General features: G+C 37.6%; 1 protein-coding gene across 1 annotated transcript in view; it reads right to left on the reverse strand.

The window, feature by feature from the left end:
• Positions 1 to 25738, reverse strand: part of NAALADL2 (N-acetylated alpha-linked acidic dipeptidase like 2) — an 801118-nt gene that overhangs the window by 43820 nt on the left and 731560 nt on the right. Inside the window, 1 exon segment of the mRNA XM_060297515.1 lies at positions 16142 to 16340. Coding sequence (XP_060153498.1) covers positions 16142 to 16340 — 199 coding nt within the window.

The raw sequence follows: 25738 nt of genomic DNA on the forward strand, positions 1-25738 counted from the left end.
AGGTGTAAAGTTAGTTTGGTGGTTTATTTGAGATTTTTCTTATTTCCTGAGGTAAGATTGTATTGCTATAAACTTCCCTCTTAGAACTGCTTTTGCTGTGACCCTTAGGTTTTGGATCATCGTGCTTTCATTTTCATTTGTCTTTAGGTATTTTTTAATTTCCTCTTTGATTTCTTCAGTGGTCCATTGGTTGTTTAATAGTACATTGTTTAGCCTCCACATGTTTGTGGTTTTTACAGTTTTTTTTCTGGTAGTTGCTTTCTAATCTCATAGCTTTGTGGTCAGAAAAGATGTTTCATATGATTTCAATTTTCTTAAATTTACCAAGGCTTGCTTTGTGGGCCAGCTCTTGATCAATCCTGGAGAATGTTCCATGTACACTTGAGAAGAATGTGTATTCTGCTGCTTTTGGATGGAATGCTCTATGAATATCAGTTAAGTCCATCTGGACTAATGTGTCATTCAAGGCCTATGTTTCCTTATTGATTTTCTGTCTGAATGATCTGTCCATTGATGAAATGTAGGGTGTTAAAGTCCCCCACTATTATTGTGTTACTGTTGATTTATCCTTGTATGGCTGCTTGGAGAATCTCAATATATAAGGTAAATACTATTTGGGTGCATATATATTAACAATTTTTATATCTTTTTCTTAGATTGATACCTTGCTCATCATGTAGTGTCCTGCTTTGTGTATTGTAACAGTCTTTATGTTAAAGCCTGTTTTTTCTGATATGAGCATTGCTATGCCAGCTTTCTTTTTGTTTCCACTTGCATGGAATATGTTTTTCCAACCCCTCACTTTCAGTCTGTATGTGTCCCTAAGTCTGAAGTGGGTCTCTTGTAGACAGCATATATACGGATCTTGTTTTTGCATCCATTCAACTAGTCTAGTCTTTGTTGGAGCATTTAATCCATTTACTTTTAAGGTAATTATCGATATGTATGTTCTTACTGCCATTTTGTTAATTGTTTTGGATAGGCTTTTATAAGTGTTTTTTCTTCCCTTCCTCTTTTTTTTTCTCATGTGATTTGATGACTAATTTTAGTGTTGTGTTTGGATTCCTTTCTCTTTTGTATGTTGTGTATCTATTATAGATTTTCGGCTTACAGTTACCATGAGGTTTTGATACAGAAGTCTATATATAAACACGATTGTTTTTAGTTGCTGGTCTTTTAATTTCAAATGTATTTCCAGTGTCCTGAATTTGTGGTCTCCTCTTTGTACAACTGCTGGTTTTGATATCACATTTGTGTGCAGATGATTTCCTACCTTACAGTATACTGTATGTTTGCCTTTACTAGTGAGCTTTTCCATTTATAATTTTCTTGATTCTATTCTAGTTGTGGCCTTTTCTCCCTAGAGAAATTCCTTTAGCATTTGTTGCAAAGCTGGTCTGTCAGTGCTGAATTCTCTTAGCTTTTGCTTGTCTGTAAAGGTTTTGATTTCTCCTTCAAAACTGAATGAAAGCCTTGCTCAGCAGAGTATTCTTTGTTGCAGCTTCTTCCCTTTCATCACTTTAAATATATCGTGCCACTCCTTGCTGGCCTGCAGAGTTTCTGCTGAGAATCTTATAGGAATTCCCTTGTATGTTATTTGTTGCTTTTCCCTTGTTGCTTTTAATATTTTTCCTTTGTCTTTAATAATTTTTGTCAATTTGATTACTGTGTATCTATCTTGGCATGTTCCTCCTTGGGTTTATCCTGCCTGGGACTCCATGCGCTTCCTGGACTTCAGTGACTTTCCTTTCCCACGTTGAGGAAGTTTTTAGCTATTATATCTTCAAATATTTTCTCAGGTCTTTTCTCTCTCTCTCTCCTCCTTCTGGAACCCCTATACTGAGAATGTTGGTGCATTTAATGCCCCCACCTCTGAGGAGACACTCTGATACTAGCAAGTAGGTCTGGTCCAGGCTCTTATGAGGTCACTGCTTTTTTCCCTGTGTCCTGGTGTGCAGAAGACCCTGTATGAACCCTCCAAGAGTGGAGTTTCTGTTTCTCCAAGTCCTGTGGAATTAATGCAATCAAACCCCACTGGCCTTCATAGCCAGATTCTCTGGGAGCTCCTCCTCCCATTGCCAGACCCCCAGGCTGGGGAGCCTGACATGGGGCTCAGAACTTTCACTCCTGTGGGAGAACTCTGTGGTATAATTATTTTCCACTTTGTGGGGTCACCCACCTTGTGGGTATGGGATTTTATTTTATTGCAATTAAGCCCCTCCTACCATCTTGTATGACTTCTTTCTTTGTCTTTCTTTGGATGTAGGATATCTTTTTTGGTAGGTTCCACCTGGTTTTTTTGATTGTTTTTCAGCAGTTAGTTGTGATTTTCATGTTTTCATAAGAAGAGGTGAGCTCACGTCTGTCTATTCGTCCATCTTATCTCTGTCCATGGTAGAGGTATTCTAAATCACTTGAGGAGCTGAGAAAAATCGCCTGAGGGCTGTGGCAGGGGAAGAGGAAGAGTAACCATCAGGAAACCCTTCCAGGATCTTCTCTATCACAAAGGCCTACTCTCCAGAGGAAAGATTTTGTCAAAGAGCAATACTGCAATATTATCCCAGCTTGGGGAGGGAAATTTCACCCCTCTCCAACCTTCCTATTTCACCACATGATCAGCAATTCCACTCCTAAGTCTTAACCCAAGAAACAAAATCTAAAAGCAAATTGTATGGCAAAAAAGAGGAAAGGCAATTCAATGAGAAAGAATAGCCTTTTTGACAAATGGTGCCAGCACAAGACATCCACATGCAAAAATAATGAATCTAGACAGTGACCTTATACCTTTCACAAAAATTAATGGGAAATGGATCAGTGACCTAAATATAAAACAAACACCAAACTATAAAACACCTAGAAGACAACATAGGAGAAAAATCTAGGTGACCTTAGGTTTGATGGATTTTTAGATACAACACCACCATAAGCACAATCCATGAAAAAAAAAAAAAAGATAAGTTGGATTTAATTAAATTAAAACTTCTGCTCTACAACAGGCATGCTTAAGAAAATATTTGCAATATTCATATCTGATAAAGGATTGGCATCCAAAATATAAAAAGAGCTCTTAAAACTCAATAATAAGAAAACAATTCAATTTAAAAGAAGATAGGGAAAAGATCTGAACAAACAAACACCTCACCAAAGAAGATAGATATACAGATAAAAAGTACATAAAATGATGTTCAAGATCATATATCATTAGAGAATTGAAAATTAAAAAATATAACAATACTGACGAGAAAATGCTGACAAAGATGTGGAACAACCAAAAACCTTATTTATTGCTAGTGGGATTGCAAAATGGTATAGCCACTTTGGCAGACAGTGTGGCAGTTTCTTGCAAAACTATACATAGGCTTATCATATGATCCAGCAGTTGTGCTCCTTGGTATTTACCCAAATGAATTGAAAATGTACATCCACACAAGAACCTGCCCACAAATGTATGTAAAAGCTTTGTTCATAATTGTGAAAATTTGAAAACAACTAAAATGTCTTTCAACGGGTGAATGGATAAATAAACTGGTACATCTGTGCAATGGAATATTGTTCAGTGATAAAAAGAAATTAATATGGAGGAAACAATTTCAGATTGCTAAGTGATGAGGCCCATATGAAAAAGTTAGATACTGTATGATTCAAACTGTATGACATTCTAGAAAAGGCAAAACTGTGGACATAGTAAAAAGGCCAGAGGCTCAGGGAGGAGAGGGAAAGATGGAGAGGTGGAGCACAGATTTTTTTAGGGCAGTGATACTGAAATGGTGCATACATGCTATTTATTATACACTTGTCAAAAATCCATAGAATGTAAAAAACAAAAAGTAAACCCTAGCATAAACTGTAGACTCTTTAGTTAATAATGCGTCAATATTGGCTCATCAACTATAACAAACGTACTAAGCTAATGTAAGATGTTAATAATAGGGGAACTATGTGTTGGAGATGAGGGGACTGTGTGTGTGTATGTGTGTGTGAAGGGTTATATGGGAACTCTCTGTGCTTTCTACTCAATTTTTCTCTAAACCTAAAATATTTTTTACATATATATATTTTAGTGGAGACTGCATAGGTCACTGGGTCATACTGCTTACTCTGCCTTTGCACAGTAATAACTATAGGGAGTTAAAACGAAGCCAACAACAAAACACAGGTGCCACAAGATCTCATCTGCAGATATGCCAGTCCCTTGGAAGCAGTAAAGTAGTACATATTAGAATCACAGTAAAGGAAGGAGGGAGAGAGAAAATTCAGAATACTTAAGGAAATATTGATACATAATCCCCTCCCTACTCAGGGGCAACGATTTAGATTTTACACTGCTGAATCTTGATAGTAGTATTTTTACAATGTTTTGTAGTTTTCAACACACTTTTTCACTTTCACTATCACTATCATGAATAGTCCCTGATCATATATATCATTGCATCTGCTCTCCACTACCTACTAAGCTCAGTACATCTGGAGCCCTTTGCAGCTTTTCATTGCACCATTGCAGTCTATCATTGTGCTCTTTCTTGGTCCCCTCCCTCAGGATTAGAAGAATCTCCCTTGACTGTAGAGGTTGTGAAGCTTAATGCAGTGGATATGCATTGAATCCGATTTTTAGAGCTAGAAGGGACTTAAGATAGAAATTTTTATCAACAGATTATCATACAATTACATGGAAAACCAGAGATACTGAGTGCCTTAACCAACTGGCTGGAGAAATGGGCAGAGAGGAGACTCTTTCCACTACTAAACCATGCTTCATTTGCCTAGCTCTATGCGAACCCTAAAAAAAAAAAAAATCCCAAAATAAGATTCGAACCTCTTGTTTGCTAAATTCTTCAAATCTTCCTTAATGCCGTCTCCCAAATTTGCTCTTTGCTCTTCATTCCTGACTCCAATGTGCCAAATCATGTTCTCAGCATTCCATACCATTTTTACACCTGTAGTCTCCCTGACTTCCCAACTCCAGGGCACCCTATCTGGAGCACCAGGTAAATCTAACACAAACTTCTTCATGGCTTCTTTTGTGTAAAAAATAACTAAATTCCAAACCTCTCAACAGAGCACTCATGGGACTCTGTAACTTGATTCCTTCCTACCTCTCCATAATCATTAACTAAATAACCATTCAAACAATTCCACTTCCTGTGCTTCACTCCTCAGCACACCACACACAACCTCTACTTTTTGTCTCTCTTCACACTATCCTCCCCTGGTAATGCTCCCTGCCTTAGTCAGTTTGGGCTGCTACAACGGAATGCGGTAGACTGAGTGACTGACTTATAAACAACACACATTTATTTCTCACAGTTCTAGAGGTTGGGAAGTCCAAGATCAAGGTGCAGGTGGATTATGCGTCTGGTGAAGGCTTGCTTCATGGTCTATAGATGGCTCTGTCCTCACATGGCAGTAGGGATGAGGGAGCTCTCAGGGGTCTCTTTTATAAGAGTGCTAATCCCATTAATGAGGGTTCTGCCCTCATGACCTAATTATCTCCGAAAGGTCCCACCTCCAAATATCATCATTAGATCTCAACATACGAATTTTGGGAGGACACAAACGTTCAGTCTATATAGCACTCCCTAATTTACTGGGCATCCTACCATTCCCTCAAGCCCAGATAAATTTCTCCCTTTTCCTATAAATTCTTTATTGAATGCCACAAGGTAATAATTTCTCTGTTCACTAAATCCCAATAGCACTTCTTACCTGTAGCATTCATTGGGCACTTTGCATAAGTGTTCTGGAAACTTATTTGAATTATGATTTATATATTTTACCTCTTGAGTTAGGCTAAATTCCTTGAAGGTAGGGATCTTATATTGCCAGTTTCCATCAGTATGCTGGCACAGAGCAGTGTTCAATGAAGATTTATTTATGAGAATGAGAGTCAGGCAGTTTTAGATGTAATATCATAGGACTTGAAATCTTTGAATTTTCTGATGCCAAATAATGGGGAAAATTCTTTCACATATTCCAAAAATAAGATATTTCAGTGTTCAGTGACACTTTTTGTTTTAAGGCAAGTATCCTTTGAGACATGATCCAAATTCCAAATGCAACATTTAGCTTTATACAGTGAACTTCTGTCAACTACTTTCTTAAAAAGCAAATAACATTTGACTTCCTTCTTGTATATTTGATGAGAATTGTCATGACACCATTGGTTTGAAGAGTGAGATTCTTACATGGATAACATCTTTAAAGATTCCTTAACATTAAAAAAAAAAAAACTGTTCACCAAATGTTGTTTTGTACAATGTAATTAACAATTTTATCTTTTCTCCAAATAGTTGTCATAACAAATAATCAATTTTTCCATCTTCCTAAAGTCTATATCATCCTGTCATACTCATCTTTTTTCCTTTGAACATTTCCTCTCCCATAAAGGAAGAGCTTCCAAGAATTGAAGGTAGAAAGTCTACTGCAATTTTGAAATTTTTGTGTCAATAATAATTAGAAATGTGAATTCTCTGCCAAGAAAAAAAATAAAGTAGGATGATTTGTTATATATTTCAGAAATAAATAAAGTAAAAATTCATGACAATCTTGGAATAAATGTCAGTTAGATAAATCAGAATGAAGTATTTAATCTATCTGTATTGTTGGCATATATGTGAAAATAGAGCCAAGGAGAAGAATGCAAACAAACATGTATTTTTTTCAATAATTAGAGTAATAGTTTAAAATAATGCCAAAATATTGAACCATAAGCTTTCAACTACAAAGTTTGTTATATGAGTTAGAACATTATCATAATCAACATTTTGGGCCTTGCACACTGGAATACAAGGTATGCTGTAATCATATTATTAACAGGAGAAAATATCACTTGCTTAATCATTGTTAACTCAGAGGAAAACAAATATTTTCTTTTCTACTCCAAATGCATGATAAAGTAAATCGTTGAAGGAATAATAAAGTTTACTATACACGTAACTCAGACCACAGAGAGGTCTCTTGTATTTAGTGCAAGAGCCAAAAAGGGCAAAGGGAGAAAGTTTTATATATTTCATAATATATAAAACTATGTCCTTAATATAGGATACTAATATCTGAATTTTTTATAAACTAAATGTGAAGGAAATATAACAACAACTTACATAATATATTCTAAAATATAATTTATCTACTTTGATAAAGACTTTTTAATAATGCTGGATTTAATAATGTGGTTTAATTTTTCTCTTTAGCAGTCATTACATCTACCATACACTATATTTTACTAAATTACCTTGTTCATTCTGTTTCCCCATCCCCCCAGCTGGAATATAACCTCATCATGGCAGATGTTTTTAACTTAAGGTGACTCCTTTCTCTGGTGCTTTCAAGAGTACCTGGGGCTTACAAAGTGCCTTAAAAGTGTCTGCTGTGATAAATGAATGTTTTCCAAAGTCTTATGATACAGAGTCATAATGTTAAAAAGATGATATAAAATAAAGATTTTAAATGTGAATTTGAGATTAAAATCATGAAGGAAAATCCTCAAATACCAGAAGTCAGAAAAGGGGTTTTATTACAAAAGGGTCTCATTCCATCATCTCATTTTATAGATGCAGAAATTAAAGAAGTGTAGAGAGATCAAGTGATTTGTCAGATCACAGAATTTTGGTACTAAAAGGCATCTTAAACCTCATGTAGCCCAAATATTCAGGTGCTTAGGGCTACTTAGCCTGTTTTAATACCTACAGCGGTAATGAGTTCACCACTCTATAAAAGCATCATACGGTTTTTTTTTTTTTAGTAGGACTTTATTGGAGTATAATTGCTTCATAATACTGTGTTAGTTTCTGTTGCACAACAAAGCGAATCAGCCATATGCATACACATGTCCCTATATCCCCTCGCTCTTGAGCCTCCCTCCCATCTTCCATATCCCACCCCTCTAGGTCATCACAAAGCACCGAGCTGATTTTGATTTCTCTGTGCTATGCTACTGCTTCCCACCAGCCAACTGTTTTACATTCCATAGTGTATATATGTTGACGTTACTTTCACTTCACCCCAGCTTCACCCCCCACCATGTCCTCTAGTCCATTTTCTATGTCTACCTCTTTATTCCTGCCCTGAAACTAGGTTCATCAGTACCTTTTTTTTTTTTAAGAACACAACTTGTTAGAAATTTTTCTCATATGTAATTAAGATTTGTATTCCTGTGTTTCAATTCTTTAGTCTTAGTTGTAGCTTTGATCATACACTATATGTGTAGTCCAGGGTGTTATTTTTGTGTGTGTGTGTGTGTGTGTGTGTATATTATACATATAACTGATGTGGTGCAAAAGTACCCTTATGAAGAGAGTTCTGGGCCAAATGGTTTTCTTACCTTACTCTTTCTCCAACACCTCTTTGTCTCCCACCTTTTCCCATGATAAACCCTGAACTAGACATATATATATATATATATATGCCTAGTGTGTGTGTGTACACATACATATATCCAAAAAATATATACACACACGTTTTTATTGAATGTTACACGCATACATTATATGTGCATCTGTTACACAAAGAAGTGTATGTTTTTATCTTTTGTGCTTTATACAAAAATCAAATAAAACATTTAAAACAGGTGATCCAAACAAGATGGCAGAGTAGAAGGATGTGAGCTCACCTCTTCTCAAGGAAACACCAAAATCACCATTAACTGGTGAACAACCATTGAAAAAAACCACTGGAACCTACCAAAAAAGATACTGAACATCCAAATACAAAGAAGAAGTCACAACAAGATGGTAGGAGGGGTTCAATCACAATAAAATCAAATCCCATACCACCCAGGTGGGTGACCCGCAAAATGGAAATAAATATATCAAAGACGTTCTACCACAGGAGTGAAAGTTCTGAGCCCCATGTCAGGCTTCTCAGCCTGGGGGTCTGAAAATGGGAGGAGGAACCTCCAGAGAATCTGGCTTTGAAGGCCAGCAGGGTTTGATTGCAAGAATTCCATAGGACTGGGAGAAACAGAAACTCCACTCTTGGAGGGTGCATGCAGGGTCCTGTGCATACCCAGATCCAGGAAAAAAAAAAAAAGTGACCACATAAGAGCCTGGGTCAGACCTACCTGCTAGTATTAGAGAGTCTCCTGTGGATGTGGGGGGCAGCTGTGGTTTACTGCGGGGACAAGGACACTGGCAGCGACAGTTCTGGGTAGTACACATTGGTGTGAGCCCTTTTGGAAGCCTCCATTTTCTCACCAAGACTTGGTCCCACACAACAGCCTGTAAGCTCCAGTGCTAGGACACCTCAGGCCAAACAACCAACAGGGCAGGAAAACAGCCCCACTCATCAGCAGACAGGCTGCTTAAAGTCTTCCTGAGGAAAACAAACAGCTGCCTGCTAAACATGCCCCTTGACACGGTCCTTGGCCATGAGGGAAAAGAACCAGCTACAACACCAGTGAGCAGGGACCACTCCCTACAAGCAGGAAGCCTGCACAAGCATCTTAGACAGCTTCATCCACCAGGGAGCACACAGTAGAAGCAACAACTACAACCTGGCAGCCTGTGGAACAGAAACCACAATCACACAGAAAGTTAGACAAAATGAGATGGCAGAGAAATATCTCCCAGACAAAGCAACAAGACAAAACCCCAGAAGAACAATGAAGTGAAGTGGAGCTAGGCAATCTACCCAAAAAGAATTCAGTGTAATGATAGTAAAGATGATCCAAGATCTCAAAAAAAGAATGGAGGCATGGATCAAGAAGATACAAGAAATGTTTAACAAAGACCTAGATGAACTAATTAACAAACAAACAGAGATGAGCAATACAATAATTGAAATGAAAAACACACTGGAAGGAATCACTAGCAGAATAACTGAGGCAGAAGAATGGGTAAGTGAGCTGGAAGACAGAATGGTGGAAATCACTGCCTCAGAACAGAATAAAGAGAAACGAATGAAAATAAATGAAGACCTCCTAAAAGACCTCTGGGATGACATTAAATGCAAGAACATTTGCATTATAGAGGTCCCAGAAGGAGAAGAGAGAGAGAAAGGAACTGAGAAAATACTTGAAGAGGTAATAGTTAAAAACTTCCCTAACATGGGAAAGAAAACAGTCACCCAAGTCCAGGAAGCCCAGGGAGTCCCAGACAGGATAAACTCAAGGAGGAACACACCAAGACATCTAGTAGTCAAACTGACAAAATTTAAAGACAAAAAATATTAAAAGCAACAAGGGAAAACAACAAATAACATACAAGTGAATTCCCATAAGATTATCAGCAGATTTCTCAGCAGAAACTCTACAGGCAAGCAGGGAGTGGCATGATATATTTAAAGTAATGAAAGGGAAGAAGCTACAACCAAGAATACTCTACCCAGCAAGGCACTCATTCAGTTTTGACAGCAAAATCAAGAGAAAGATTAACAGATAAGAAAGAGCTAAGAGAATTCAGCACCAACAGACCAGCTTTGCAACAAATGCTAAAGGAATTTCTCTAAGCAGAAAAGAAAAGGCCATAATTAGAAACAGAAAATTACAAATGGAAAAGCTCACCAGTAAAGGCAAAAATACAGTAAAGGTAGGAAATCATCTACACACATATATATCAAAACAAGCAATTGTGTGAAGAGGAGAGCACAAATGCAGGACATTGAAAACGCGTTTGAAATTAAAAGAACAGCAACTTAAAACAATCTGTTTATATATAGACTCATATATCAAAACCTTCTGGTAACTGCAAACCAAAAATCTACAATAGATATACACACACAAAAGAAAAAGGAATCCAAACAAACACAACACTAAAGTTAGGCATCAAATCACAAGAGAAGACAACAAAAAACACCTACAAAATCATATCCAAAACAATTAACAAAATGGCAGTAAGAACATACATATCAATAATTACCTTAAACATAAACATCAAATGCCCCAACCCAAAGACATAGACAAGCTGAATGGATACAAAAATAAGACCCATATATATGCTGTCTATAAGAGACCCACTTGAGATCTAGGGACACATACAGACTGAAAGTGAGGTGATGTAAAGTTATTCAGTGCAAATAGAGATCAAAAGAGAGCTGGAATAGCAATGCTCATATTAGAAAAAACAGGCTTTAAAATAAACTGTTACAACACACAAAGAAGGACACTAGGACACTACATAACAATCAAGGGACCAATCCAAGAAAAAGTTATAACAATTTTAAATATATATGCACACAACATTGGAGCACATCAATATGTAAGGAAAACACTAAGAGCCATAAAAGGAGAAATTGACAGTAACACAATAATGGACTTTAATACCCCACTTTCATCAGTGGACAGATCATCCAGACAGAAAATCAATAAGGAAACACAGGCATTGAATGACACATTATACCAATTGGAGTTAATTGATATTTATAGAGCATTCCATCCAAAAGCAGCAGAATACACATTTTTCTCAAATGCACATGGAACATTCTCCAGGACTGATCAAGGGCTGGCCCACAAAGCGAGCCTGAGTCAATTTAAGAAAATTGAATCATATGAAGCGTCTTTTCCAACCACAAAACTATGAGATTAGAAAGTAACTACCAGAAAATAACTGTAAAAACCACAAACATGTGGAGGCTAAACAATATGCTATTAAACAACCAGTGGATCACTGAAGAAATCAAAGAGGAAATCAAAAAATACCTAGAGACAAATGAAAATGAAAGCACGATGATCCAAAATCTAAGGGTCACAGAAACAGCAATTCTAAGAGGGAAGTTTATAGCAATACAATCTTACCTCAGGAAATAAGAAAAATCTCAGATAAACCACCGAGCTAACTTTACACCTAAAGCAACTAGAAAAGAAGAACAAACAAAACCCAAAGTTGGTAGAAGGAAAGAAATCATAAAGATCAGAGCCAAAATAAATGCAATAGAGACAAAGAAAACAATAGAAAAGATCAATGAAACTAAAAGCTGGTTCTTTGAAGAGATAAACAAAATCAATAAACCTTTAGCCAGACTCATCAAGAAAAAAAGGGAGAGGATACAAATCAATAAAATTAGAAATGAACAAGAAGTTACAACAGACAGCATGGAAATACAAAGGCTCTCATGGAGAGACTACCACAAGCAACTCTTTGCCAATAAAATGGACAACCTGGAAGAAATGGACAAATTCCTAGAAAGGTACAATCTCCCAAGACTGAATCAGGAAGAAATAGAAAATATGAACAGACCAATCACAAGTAATGAAATTGAAACTGTGATGAAAAAACTCCCAGCAAACAAAAGTCCAGGGCCAGATGGCTTCACAGGCAAATTTTATCAAACATTCAGAGAAGAGTTAACATCTATCTTTCTGAAACTGTTCAAAAAAATCACAGAGGACAGAATACTCCCAAACTCATTCTACGAGGCCACCATCACCCTGATATCTAAACCAGACAAGGATACCACAAAAAAGACAATTACAGGCCAATATCACTGATGAACACAGACACAAAAATCCTCAACAAAATACTAGCAAGCCAAATCCAACAATACATTAAAAGGATCACACTTCATGATCAAGTGGGATTTATCCCAGGAACACAAGCCTTTTGCAATATCTGCAAATCAATCAGTGTGATACACCACATCAAAAAATGGAAGAATAAAAATAATATGATCATCTCAGTAGATGCAGAAAAAGCTTTTGACAAAATTGAACACCCATTTATGATAAAAACTCTCCAGGAGGTGGGCATAGAGGGAACCTACCTCAACATAATAAGGGCCATGTATGACAAACCCACAGCCAACATCATAGTAAATATTGAAAAGTTGAAAGCATTTCCTCTAAGATCAGGAGCAAGACACAGATGCCCACTCTTGCAACTTTTATTCAATATAGTTTTGGAAGTCCTAGCCACAGCAATCAGAGAAGAGAAGGAAATAAAGGGAATCCAAACTGGAAAAGAAGAAGTAAAACTGTCACCTTTTGCAGTTGACATAATATTATACAGAGACAATTCTAAAGATGCTACCAGAAAACTGCTAGAACTCATCAATGAATTTGATAAAGTTGCTGGAGGCAAAATAAATACACAGAAATCTCTTACATTCCTATACACTAAGAACAAAAGAACAGAAGGAGAAATTAAAGAAACAATCCCCTTTACCATCACATCCAAAAGAATAAAATACCTAGGAATAAACCTACCTGAAGAGGCAAAATATCTATACTCCAAAAACTATAAAACACTAATGAAAGAAATAAAAGATGACACAAACAGATGGAAAGATATACTATGTTCTTGGACTGTCTTGCTCCCTGTCTTCAGACTATACTACAAAGCTACAGTCATCAAAATAGTATGGTACTGGCACCAAAACAGAAATATAGATTAATGGAATAGGATTGAAATTCCAGAAATAAACCCAGGATCTATGGTCAATCAATCTATGACAAATGAGGCAAGACTATACAATGGAGAAACAACAATTTCTTTAATAAATAGTGGTTGGAGAACTGGACAGCTAAATGTAAAAAAAAAAAAAAAAAGAATGAAATTAGAACATTCTTTAACACCATACACAAAAATAAATTCAAAATGGTTTAAAGACCTAAATATAAGACCATATACTATAAAACTCTTACTGGAAAACATAGAACACTCTCTGACATAAATCACAGCAGTATCTTTTTTCTATCTGTCTTCCAGAATAACGGAAACAAAAAACAAAAATAAACAAATGAGACCTATTTAAACTCAAAAGTTTTTGCACAGCAAGGGAAACCGTAAATAAAACAAAAGACAACCCACAGAAAGGGAGTAAATATTTGCAGACGATGCAACTGATAAGGGATTAATCTCCAAAATTTACAAACAGCTCATGAAGCTCAATATCAAAAAAACAAGCCAGTAAAAGGGGCAGAACACCCAAATAGACATTTCTCCAAAGAAGACATTCAGGTGGGCAAGAGGCACGTGAAAAGATGCTCAACGTCACTAATTATTTGAGAAATGCAAATCAAAATAACAATGATATATCACCTCACATCAGTCAGAATGGCCATCTTCAAAAAGTCTACATACAATAAATGTTGGAGTGGGTGTGGAGAAAAGGGACCCCTCCTACGCTGTTGGTGGAAATGTAATTTGGTACAGCCACTATAGAGAACAGTATGGAGGTTCCTTAAGAAACTAAAAACAGAACCAGCATACGATCCAACAATCCAACTGCTGAGTATATATCTAAAGAAAACTATGGTTTGAAAGGATACATGCACCCCATGTTCATTGCATCACTGTTTACAATAGCCAAGACATGGAAGCAACTTAAATGTCCATCAACAGAGGAATGGATAAAGAAGATGTGGTATATATATACAATGGAATATTATTCATCCATTAAAGAGAATGAAATAATGACATTTGGAGCAACATGGATGGACCTGGAGATTATCATACTAAGTGAAATATGACAGAGGAAGACAAATATCATATGATATCGCTTATATGCAGAATCTAAAAAAATGATACAAATGTACTTATTTACAAAACAAACAGACTTACAGACTTAGAGAACAAACTTATGGTTGCTTGGGTGAAGGGTCAGGGGGAGGGATAGATGGTTGTTTTGGATTGACATGTACACACTGCTACATTTAAAATAGATAACCAACAAGGACATAATGTATAGCACAGGGAATGCTGCTCAATACTCTGTAATAACCTAAATTGGTAAAGAACTTGAAAAAGAACAGATACATGTATATGTATAACTGAATCACTTTGCTGTACACCTGAAACTAACACAACATTGTTAATCAACTGTACTCCAACATAAAATAAAAATTTTTTAAAAACAGAAAAAACATTTTTAGTAAAGTGAGAGACAGGACATTCTCTGAAGTCTGCTTTATTATTTTGGCCAGTCATTTAGCCTTTCTGATACCAGTTTCTCCATCTATAAGATGGGGACACTAAGAGTACCTAATCCATTGGCTGTTTTGCCAGGATTAAATTAACTAATGCATGGAGAGTCTTTAACATAGTGCCTGAGACATATTTAGTGGTCAATAAATGTTACTTATTAAAAAAAACAAAAACATTTAAAACATGCTATCTTTTAAACTCCATTTTCCCCCTTTGTTTAATTTCTACTATTTCTGGAACCTCAAAAACAAGTACATATTTGTATCATCCTCTAAGAGCCTAAATTGAATCCCTGTTCTATGTGAAAATTGTTTTATTAAAATATCTGTTAAAATTCTTAAAATGTTTTCAGAAATCACTCTATTGTGACCCTCTAACCAAATATGTCTAATCCCCTGGTTGTTTCAAGATTCCTGTAAATTCCACTCTCCCCTGAATATTAAACATACTTAACTCCCTCTTAAAATGCAGTTTCTAGAATTAAATCCAATGCTCTAGAAGTGGACTTACTAGGACAGAATAATATAGACATCTCCTGATTCATTCAAGAAAGCGTATTTCTCGCAGTACAACCTATAAATCCATTTGGTTTTTCAGTAGCTATAACACATTTGATTCATATTGACTTTAATTGTAAAAGAAAATCTTAGTCATTTTGTATATGATACTGCTAAACCATTATCATATAGATATAAATTATATCTACAGATAATATCAATATTTACAGGTATAAAGAAAAAGTTTTCTTTATTCTCTATTTATGCAGTTGAACTTTGCTTTGGGGGAGGAGAATGCCCCTCAAATTGTAGATATAGGACTTCCCTGGTAACACAGTGGTTAAGAATTCACCTGCCAATGCAGGGGACACGGGTTCGAGACCTGGTCCGGGAAGATCCCACATGCCGTGGAGCAACTAAGCCTGTGCACCACAGCTACTGAGCCTGTGCTCTAGAGCCCACAAGCCACAACTACTGAAACCGCATGCCACAACTACTGAAGCCTGCACGCCTAGAGCCCATGCTCTGCAACGAGAAGCCAAAGCAAGGAGAAGCCCGCACACCACAATGAAGAGTAGCCCCTGCTTGCTGCAACTAGGGAAAGCCTGTGTGCAGCGATGAAGACCCAATGCCACCATAAATAAATAAATAAATTTGTTTAAAAAATTGTAGATATAATTTCTTCACATTAAAAAAATAGCGTTATGTTCACAGAAGGTACACATTCTGAACATTAAACACAAATATTTCATTGAGAGGCATAAAAATACAAATTTTGAGCACACATCCTACCTGTAAAACCCTGGAGGTGCCCGCTGCACCAGGAAGCTCTTCTCCATGTCTTGGAGAATCTCATTCAGCATCCGCACACGGATGGGAGCTCTTTCCTTGGGGTCATTAGCAGGACGCATCTCATCTGATTGAAAGAGTTCAGCGCTCTCCCGCAGGCGTGAGGCCAGGGCTAGCAGTTGAGGCGTGTTGGGTTGATCACCTGGTAAAGATAAATGGGCCAATCTCAGAAGAGAGAATCTCAAGGGCACAAAGTAAACATTTTATAGTCATGATGTCAAAAGGAAGATTCACCATCAATACTGCTTTTACAATCCTTCCACCAAAAATATTCTGGCTAAATATATTCTACTAAAAGTATTAAATTTATTTACTACTACTACTAATTACTGCTAATAATAATAATACCAGTAAATAGGAACTGATTGTTGAGAGACTGCACTGTTCCTGGCACTGTCAAGCCCTTCACATAATTATCTTATTTAATATTCACCCAACCCTGTATTGGCATGTCCATTTCATAGAAGCTGAGAATTAATTAAGTTAAGCAAACTGCCACAGATCATCAAGCAAGTAAATGACAGGTAAGAATTAGAAGCCTTATCTTTCTGACTCAAAAATTCATGCTCTTAATGGAGTATCCTGTATTTCAAGAAAAAAAAAATTGTAAAATGACTTGTTATCTTCCCTTCTGAGAACATGAGATATGTTACCCTATATTGTTATGTGTCTACTGGGCTCTTTTTACTTTGTAGAGTGTTCCTGTAATTTGAAGTTGAAATATACCTTTGATTTGAAAATACACTAAAAACTATCCTATATAATGTTTATATTGTTTTGTTTTCCTTTTGAGATGATTTTTGTTTGTTGTTTTATTTTTTCTTCTGTTTATGTAACTTACTGTAAGTCATTCTGATATGAATGGTGGTAGCAAAAGGATCACAGGATGTTCCTTTGACTAAGGGAAAGGCTGCATTTGATATTAATTACAGCCACCAGATCCTGGAGCCAGATGACTTGAGTTCAAATTCCTGCTCTACCACTTAGTAGCTGTGTGATGTTGGGAAAGTTACTGAGCCTTAGTGTCCTTATCTGTGAAATGAACATAATAATAGCACCTGCTTTATAAATTTGTTAATGAGAGTTAAATGATTAATATTTCTAAAGTACTCCCCTACAGTTAGTCAGTTCCTAGCTGGTGTTCAAACTTAATACCTTGTTTAAAAAGCATTCTTTTGTCATATCACGAGGGGGCCTTCCATCATCATCGTCTTCCAGGTAGCTGCACCATTAGATGCAGTCTTTGGATGAGGCGACAGTCAGTGGTATCATTCTCAGACTAGGTACAACTGACTCCAACAAGGTCAGCACTACACCAGGGAGGATTACTTCAAGTCAAGGTAATGAGATGCACATGGACCTGGTAAATCTCAGCTGGAAATCCTGAGAGCATGGCATTAAGATAAACAGGTGGAGGATTGAAAAGAGGCCTTATGGGACCTTCACTTAGGAAAGTTTCAGCAAAAGGGAAACGTCACAAAGGAACTCTTTCTTTAAATGAAGTCTAAGGGTAAGGGTCACCAACTCCCAAAACACCTGGTCTTTGTGAAAATGCAGATTCCCAGACATGCTGAATTTCTCTAGGGTCCAGGAATCACAATTTCAACATACTACTCAGATTATTCCTTACATCTTAAAGTTTAAGAAGCACTGTAGAGAGGTTATGTGCTAAGAAGATGAAAACTAGTTTAGAATTATAACTGTGGTATAAAATACGTCTGTCATAGAATTACTGACCTTTCATATAGGGATCTTTATTTTCTGTCACCTTCATTTGATGGGGATGATTTTATATGTCAGTTTCATTATATCCCAGCATAGTTCTGACACTCAGTAATTGTTTACTGTTTACTGAATAAACAAAGTAGATTCAATAACATATTTTTAGAAAAAATACAATAAAAATGAAAACTATGTAAATAAATAAATGGTTTTTATGAGGGCTGCAAAGAGAGAGCCTTCTTTGTAGTGCTCTGTTCACTGAAATTAACAAAATGAATAAAATCAATGTAGGAGTTCACAGGGTTTTGGTATTTTGATGTTTTCATTAGTAATTTTGTTTGATTTCACAACAAAACTTGAGGGTGCAAGAAGCGGTATTTCTGCTCATTGAGAAAATCTAGCCTCTTAAATGATAATAATAATGACATTTTATGAAAGTATGGTTTATCTTATTATGGTTAACCAAATTTAATATATGGAAAACTTACAGAAAATATCTTTTTGCACAAGGAAAGAATAAGATGGATAAGGCACATTTGGATGACACTAGAATTGAAAGACTGAACAATGGAAAAAGCAAGTTCAACATCCTTAAGAGTCTTCCATTTAAAAAAGAAAAATCTCTTCAGATCTAACATACACTACAGAATTGAAGACATTACCACTAAATCAAGTGAGACAAATTGTACCATTTACCTTATTTAGCTTTAAATGAATTTATCATCTTTCATGATGGTGTGGGTGGACAAAATTGACAGCTTTAGGAACTGGCTGGTTCCAGAAAGGATCCTGATAATGGAAACCTGCCACCACAGCATACCCTATGCATTACTTCAAGGATATGAGGTTACAGATTGAAAAGTAGCTTTACTTCTAATGTTCACACAATCATTTTGATATATAACTGATGTTCCAAAGATTCCTAATAGCCATTTCCATGACCCAAATGATTGTCCCTTTGTGATCCGTAGGATAACTACTAGAATGTCAGCTCTGTGAGGGAAGAGATTTTTGTTTGTTTCATTCACCATTTCCCCAGCACATAAAACTATGCCTGGCAAATCATTTACTGAGTGAATGTGTGAATTATGTACTGTGATCATAGCATCATAGCATCTGCAATATTTTTAGCCTTATCTCTCCTTTCCTTGACTGAAAAGAACCCCATAAGATCAGAAAATATGTTTTCTCTCTCTTTTTATCTCCGTATCCTAGCACAATACCTGATATACGGTAGCCATTTACTAAATATCTTATCGAGTATATGTTGAATTATAAGATAATGTCTTATTTGGGATACATTATTATATTAAATTACACCTAAAAAATCACTCAGGGAGATGTTTAGTTCATGATGAGCATCAACAAATGTTATTTCCTTTACTTTCTTGCTAAATATCAATACTAGCTGCAGTCAAAAGGGAAAAAAAATTTAAAAGAACGTATTTTAGGGTAATGATAGGTTATATTAAACTAAACTGAATTAAAATATGTCCTACCAATAATACTACCCCCAAACTAAGAATATGTAAAACATTATTTAAGGCACAGTGAATGTCAGAAAACAGAGAACTAATTGAGGCTCTTAACAGTTCAGTTTTAATGAATAATAAGTCCATTTGACCAAAGAACATCAACTGGAAGATAGAGATTTCTCTCAAAGAGGGTAAATACAATTATCTTGAAGGCATACATAGTACATGGAGTCTAAAGACCAAGGACTTGTTATCCAAAACCATAAGAGCCTGGTTTACTTAGTCATTATCAATGTGGACTTGAGCAGAGTACATAATACTGATCTTCTGTAGCTTCCTAGGGGAAAATGGTCATTTTACTTTCTAAGCATTTAAATCACTATATAAACACAAGCTACCATTATCAGAGCACGTAAACTAAACACAAATTAGTACCAACTCATTTGCTAAAGGCATACAAAAAATACTGTAATGGCTTTACTAACGATTTTATTCTCAGAGACATTATTTCTTATCACTTCCTCCAAATAATGGCCCCCCACAACTGTATCACACTTCTCCCCATATACACTTTAATGAAGATTTCCAATTTTATTTTGCAGTGCCTGTGAATCTGGAGGCAGTTTTTCCGTGCGCTGGCATCTCAAACCTCTGAAGAACAAGGAAAGGGGTAATATAAAGGGTAAAAGAACTAGGGAACGAACAAGATGATGGAATAGTAGTAGGATGTGAAGCTCACCTCCCACAAATACATCAAAAATACATCTACATGTGGAACAATTCTAACAGAATATCTACAGGATGCTGACAGAAGACCTCAGACTGCTGAAAGATCAAGAAAATCTCCATGTAACTGGGTAGGAAAAAAGAAAAAAAGGAAAGTGAGAAAGGAATTGGGTCAGGACTTGAGCCCCTGGGAGGGAGGTGTGAAAGAGGAAAGGTTTCTGCACCAGGGGAAGTTTCCTCACTAGCAGGGAGATCAGCCGGGACAGAAGGTGAGCTTTAGAGCCTCAGAGGAGAGCATAGCAGTTGGTTTGTGGTAGCCAGAGCTGAGGGAGAACTGCACAGGTGGTCATTGCTGCCACCCTGCACTCCCCAGCCTGATGCATGTCCACCAGTGCTGGTGGGGGCTGGGGGCTGGAACTTGGGCTTCAGGGATCAGAACTGGGGAGAGGACTGGGGTTGGTTGTGTGGAGATAGACTAAGGGGGCTGGAATCTAGTGCAACTGTGGTTGGGGGAGTACTCAGAGGAAGCCTGGGCTGCTTAGAGACCAGTCATCATTGTTTGGGGGGTGCGCGAGGGGAGGAGCTGGGCACAGATTGTAGCCTTTTCCCCTGTGCACATGCTCGCAGAGGGCAGGACACTGCCTGCATGGGCTTCAGGGGCTGTCGTGAGATGCCACTGCCACTTGCCCAAACACGAGGAGTGGTCGTGGGCCCCTGCGCCTCCCCCTCAGACCCCAGGAATGTTCATGAGCCACTGCTGCCAACCTTGCAGACACCAGGAGTGGTTGCAAGCTGCCTCCACTCCCATCGTGTGCTCCAGGGGCATGCCTGAACCACCACCACTGAGAATCCCAAGACCAGGCACCAGTCACCACATCTGCACACCCCTATCAAGGGGATAATGACCAGTACATGCTGAGGAAAAAGGCGACATGTATCCATATTAAAAACAGTCTTCACACCAAATATACTAAACCCACACAAGCTACACAGGGGTGCCCCCAAATGTAAATAGCCCTTCAAGACCACAGTAGATAATTGTTTCTCCTAAACTCAGAGTAAGAGAAATACAAGTAAAATGAAGAAACAGAGGAACCACGCCCAGTTAAAAGACCAAGAGTATTCCTCTGAAAAAACAAATGAAACAGAACTCTTCAGTCTAATAGACACCAATTTCAAAAAGGAGACAATGAAAATACTGAAAGAATTAAGAAAGCCTAGACAAAAAAGCCTAGTATTGTAAAAAGGAGCTAGAAATTATAAAGAGGAACCAAGAAAAATTAGAAAACTCATTTGCAGAGATGAAAGCTGAGCTAAAGGCAATGAATAGCAGAATGAATAATGCAGAACAAAAAAGTGACCTGGAAGATAGAATAATGGAAATCACCCAATCAGTACAGAAGACAGAAAGCCAAATTAAAGAAAAAAAAGAGAAAGCAATGTAAGAGACCTATAGGATAATATAAAGCATGCCAAACAAACAAAATAGGGATTCCAGAAGGGGAAGAAAGAGAAAAGGGGATTGAAAATGTATTTAAAGAAATTATGGTTGAAAACTCCCCAAACCTAAAGAAGGAAACAGATATCCAAGTACAGGAAGCACAGAGAATCCCAAGCAAGATAAACCCAAACAGACCTACACCACGACATATTATATTAAAAATGGCAAAAGTTAAATATAAAGAGAGGATTCTAAAGGGAGCAAGAGCAAAACAAAGAGTTAATTACAAGGGAACCCCATAAGGCTGTCAGCTGATTTCTCCTCAGAAATGTTGCAGGCCAGAAGGGAATGGTAAGATATATTCAAAGTCCTAAAAGGGAAAACTCTGCAACCTAGTATAGTCTATCCAGCAAGATTATCATTTTGAATAGAGGGAGAGAGAAAGAATTTCTCAGACAAGCAAAAACTAAAACAATACAGCAATACTAAACCTATCCTAAAGGAAATATTGAAAGGTCTTCTCTAAATACAAAAGAAGTAAGAATCTATAGGAAAGAGAAAATTACAACTGGAAAATAAACCACTTAAATATGCCAGTACACAGATTAAAAAAAAATTTAAAAATTTTCTGTGAAACTGATGATAACAACAATGAAAAGCAAAAAAGGTTAACATGAAGATGTAAAAGAGGACAACAAAATCATAAAATGTGGGGGAGGAGAGTAAGAATATGTAGATGTTTTTTCCTAGAATGTGTTTGAGCCAGTATGACTACTTGTCTAAGGCAAGTAGATAAAGGAAGGGGATAACATACTTGAAAAACAGGGCAACCACAAATCAAAAACATACAACAGATTGGCTAAAACCAAAAGGAAGAGAATATAAGTATAATAAAAAAGAAAATCATCAAACCACAAAAGGAAAAAGAAAAGGACAAAGAAGAAATATAAAATCAATGGGAAAACAAGGTTTAAAATGACAGTAGGTACATAACTATCAATAATTACCTTAAATGTCAATGGACTAAATGTTCCAATCAAAAGACACAGAGTGGCAGACTGGATAAAAGAATAAGAGCCTACTGTATGATGCCTACAAGAGACCCACTTTAGGGCAAAGGAGACACATAAATTGAAAGTCAGCGTGTGGAAAAAGATATTTCATGCAAACGGAAATAACAAGAAAGTGGGGGTCGCAATACTCACATCAGACAAAATAGACTTTAAAACAAAGGCCATAAAGAAAGATAAAGGACACTATATAATAATAAAAGCATCAATACAAGAAGAGAATTTTACACTTGTCAATATATATGCACCTAATATAGGAGCACCCAAATACATAAAATACTAACAGACATAAAGGGAGGAATTGACAGGAATACAATAATAGTTGCAGACAGAGAATCAAGAAGGCAACAAAGATCCTAAATGATACAGCAGAACAGATAGATGTAATTGATATTTTCAGGACATTACATGCAAAGAAAACCCCAGAATACACATTCTTTTCAAGTACACATGGAACATTTTCTAGGACTGACCACATACTAGGGAACCAAATAAGCCTCAACAAATTTAAAAGTATAGAAATTATCTCAAGCATCTTTTCTGACCACAACAGCATGAAACTAGAAATTAACCACAGAAAAAGAAACAAGAAAAAAACTATTACATGGAGACTAAATAACATGCTACAAAAAAAATTAAAAAAAGGTCAATGATGAACTCAAAGAGGAAATCTAAAAATACCTTGAGACAAAAGACAATGAGAGGAGGAGCTTCAAGATGGCAGAAGAGTGAGATGTGGAGATCACCTTCGTCCCCACAAATACATCAGAAATACATCTACATGTGGAACAACTCCTAAAGAACACCAACTGAACACTGGCAGAAGACCTCAGACCTCCCAAAATGCAAGAAACTCCCCATGTACCTGGGTAGGGCAAAAGAAAAAAGAAAATATAGAGACAAAGGAATAGGGATGGAACCTGCACCAGTGGGAGGGAGCTGTGAAGGAGGAAAGGTTTCCACACACTAGGAAGCCCGTTCGTGGGTGGAGACTGCGGATGGCGGAGGGGGGAAGCTTCGGAGCCGTAGAGGAGAGCACAACAATGGGGGTTCAGAGGGCAAAGCTGAGATTCCCACCAGCGCTCACCAGCCCGAGAGGCTTGTCTGCTCATCCACTGGGGCGGGCGGGGGATGGGAGCTGAGGCTTGGGCTTCAGAGGTCGGATCCCAGGGAGAGGACTGGGGTTGGCTGTGCGAACACATCCTGAAGGGGGCTAGTGCACCACAGCTAGCTGGGAGGGAGTCTGGGAAAAAGTCTGGAGCTGCCAAAGAGGCAAGAGACTTCTCCTTGCCTCTTTGTTTCCAGGTGTGCAAGGAGAGGGGATAAAGAGCGCTGCTTAAAGGAGCTCCAGAGACGGGCGCGAGCCACGACTATCAGAGCGGACCCCAGAGATGGGCATGAGATGCTAAGGCTGCCGCTGCAGCCACCAAGAAGCCTGTGTGCAAGCACAGGTCACTATCCACAACTCCCCTCCTGGGAGCCTGTGCAGCCCGCCACTGTCAGGGTCCTGTGATTCAGGGACAACTTCCCTGGGAGAACACATGGTGCGGCTCAGGCTGGTGTAACGTCACGCCGGTCTCTACCACCGCATGATCACCCCGCATCCGTACCCCTCCCTCCCCCCGGCCTGAGTGAGCCAGAGACCCTGAATCAGCTGCTTCCTTAACCCCATCTTGTTAGAGTGAAGAACAGACACCCGCAGGTGACCTACATGCAGAGGCAGGTCCAAATCCAAAGCTGAACGCTGGGAGCTGTGCGAACAAAGAGGAGAAAGGGAAATCTCTCCCAGCAGCCTCAGGAGCAGCGTATTAAATCTCCACAATCAACTTGATGTACCCTGCATCTGTGGAATACCTGAATAGACAATGAATCATCCCATATTGAGGAGGGGGACTTTGGGAGCAATGATATATATACATTTTTTTCCCCTTTTTCTCTTTTTCTAAGTGTGTATATATATGCTTCTGTGTGTGATTTTGTCTGTATAGCTTTGCTTTTACCATTTGTCCTAGGGTTCTGTCTGTTCTTTTAATTATTTTAAAAAACATTTTTCTTAATTATTTTTTACTTTTTATTTTAATAACTTTATTTTACTTTATTTTATTTTATTTTATCTTCTTCTTTCCTTCTTTCTTTTTCCTCCCTTTTATTCTAAGGTGTGTGGAGGACAGGCTCTTGGTGCTCCAACCAGGCGTCAGGGCTGTGCCTCTGGTTGCAAGAGCCAAGTTCAGGACACTGGACCACAAGAGACCTCCCAGCTCCATGTAATATCAAACGGCAAAAATCTCCCAGAGATCTCCATCTCAAAGCGTAGACACAGCTCCACTCAACGACCAGCAAACTACAGTGCTGGACACCCTATTCCAAACAACTAGCAAGACAGGAACACAAGCCTATCCATTAGTACAGAGGCTGCCTAAAATCATAATAAGGCCACAGACACCTTAAAACACACCACCAGATGCAGTCCTGCCCACCAGAAAGAAAAGATCCAGCTTCATCCACCAGAACACAGGTACTAGTCCCCTCCACCAGGAAGCCTACACAACCCACTGAACCAACCTTAGCCAGTGGGGACAGACACCAAAAACAATGGGAACTAAGAGCCTGCAGCCTGTGAAAAGGAGACCCCAAACACAGTAAGATAAGCAAAATGAGAAGACAGAGAAACACACAGCAGATGAAGGAGCAAGGCAAAAACCCACCAGACTTAACAAATGAAGAGGAAATAGGCAGTCTACCTGAAAAAGAATTCAGAATAATGATAGTAAAGATGATCCAAAATCTTGGAACTAGAATGGAGAAAATACAAGAAACGTTTAAAAAGGACCTAGAAGAACTAAAGAGCAAAAACACAGTGATGAACAATACAATTAATGAAATTAAATATTCTCTAGAAGGGATCAATAGCAGAATAACTGAGGCAGAATAACGGATAAGTGACCTGGAAGATAAAATAGTGGAAATAACTACTGCAGAGCAGAATAAGGAACAAAGAATTAAAAGAATTGAGGACAGCCTCAGAGACCACTGGGACATTAAATGCACCAACATTCGAATTATAGGGGTCCCAGAAGAAGAAAAGAAAAAGAAGGGACTGAGAAAA

Source organism: Globicephala melas, chromosome 4 (genome assembly GCF_963455315.2).
Source record: "Globicephala melas chromosome 4, mGloMel1.2, whole genome shotgun sequence".
In the NCBI taxonomy this organism is placed as follows: Eukaryota; Metazoa; Chordata; class Mammalia; order Artiodactyla; family Delphinidae; genus Globicephala; species Globicephala melas.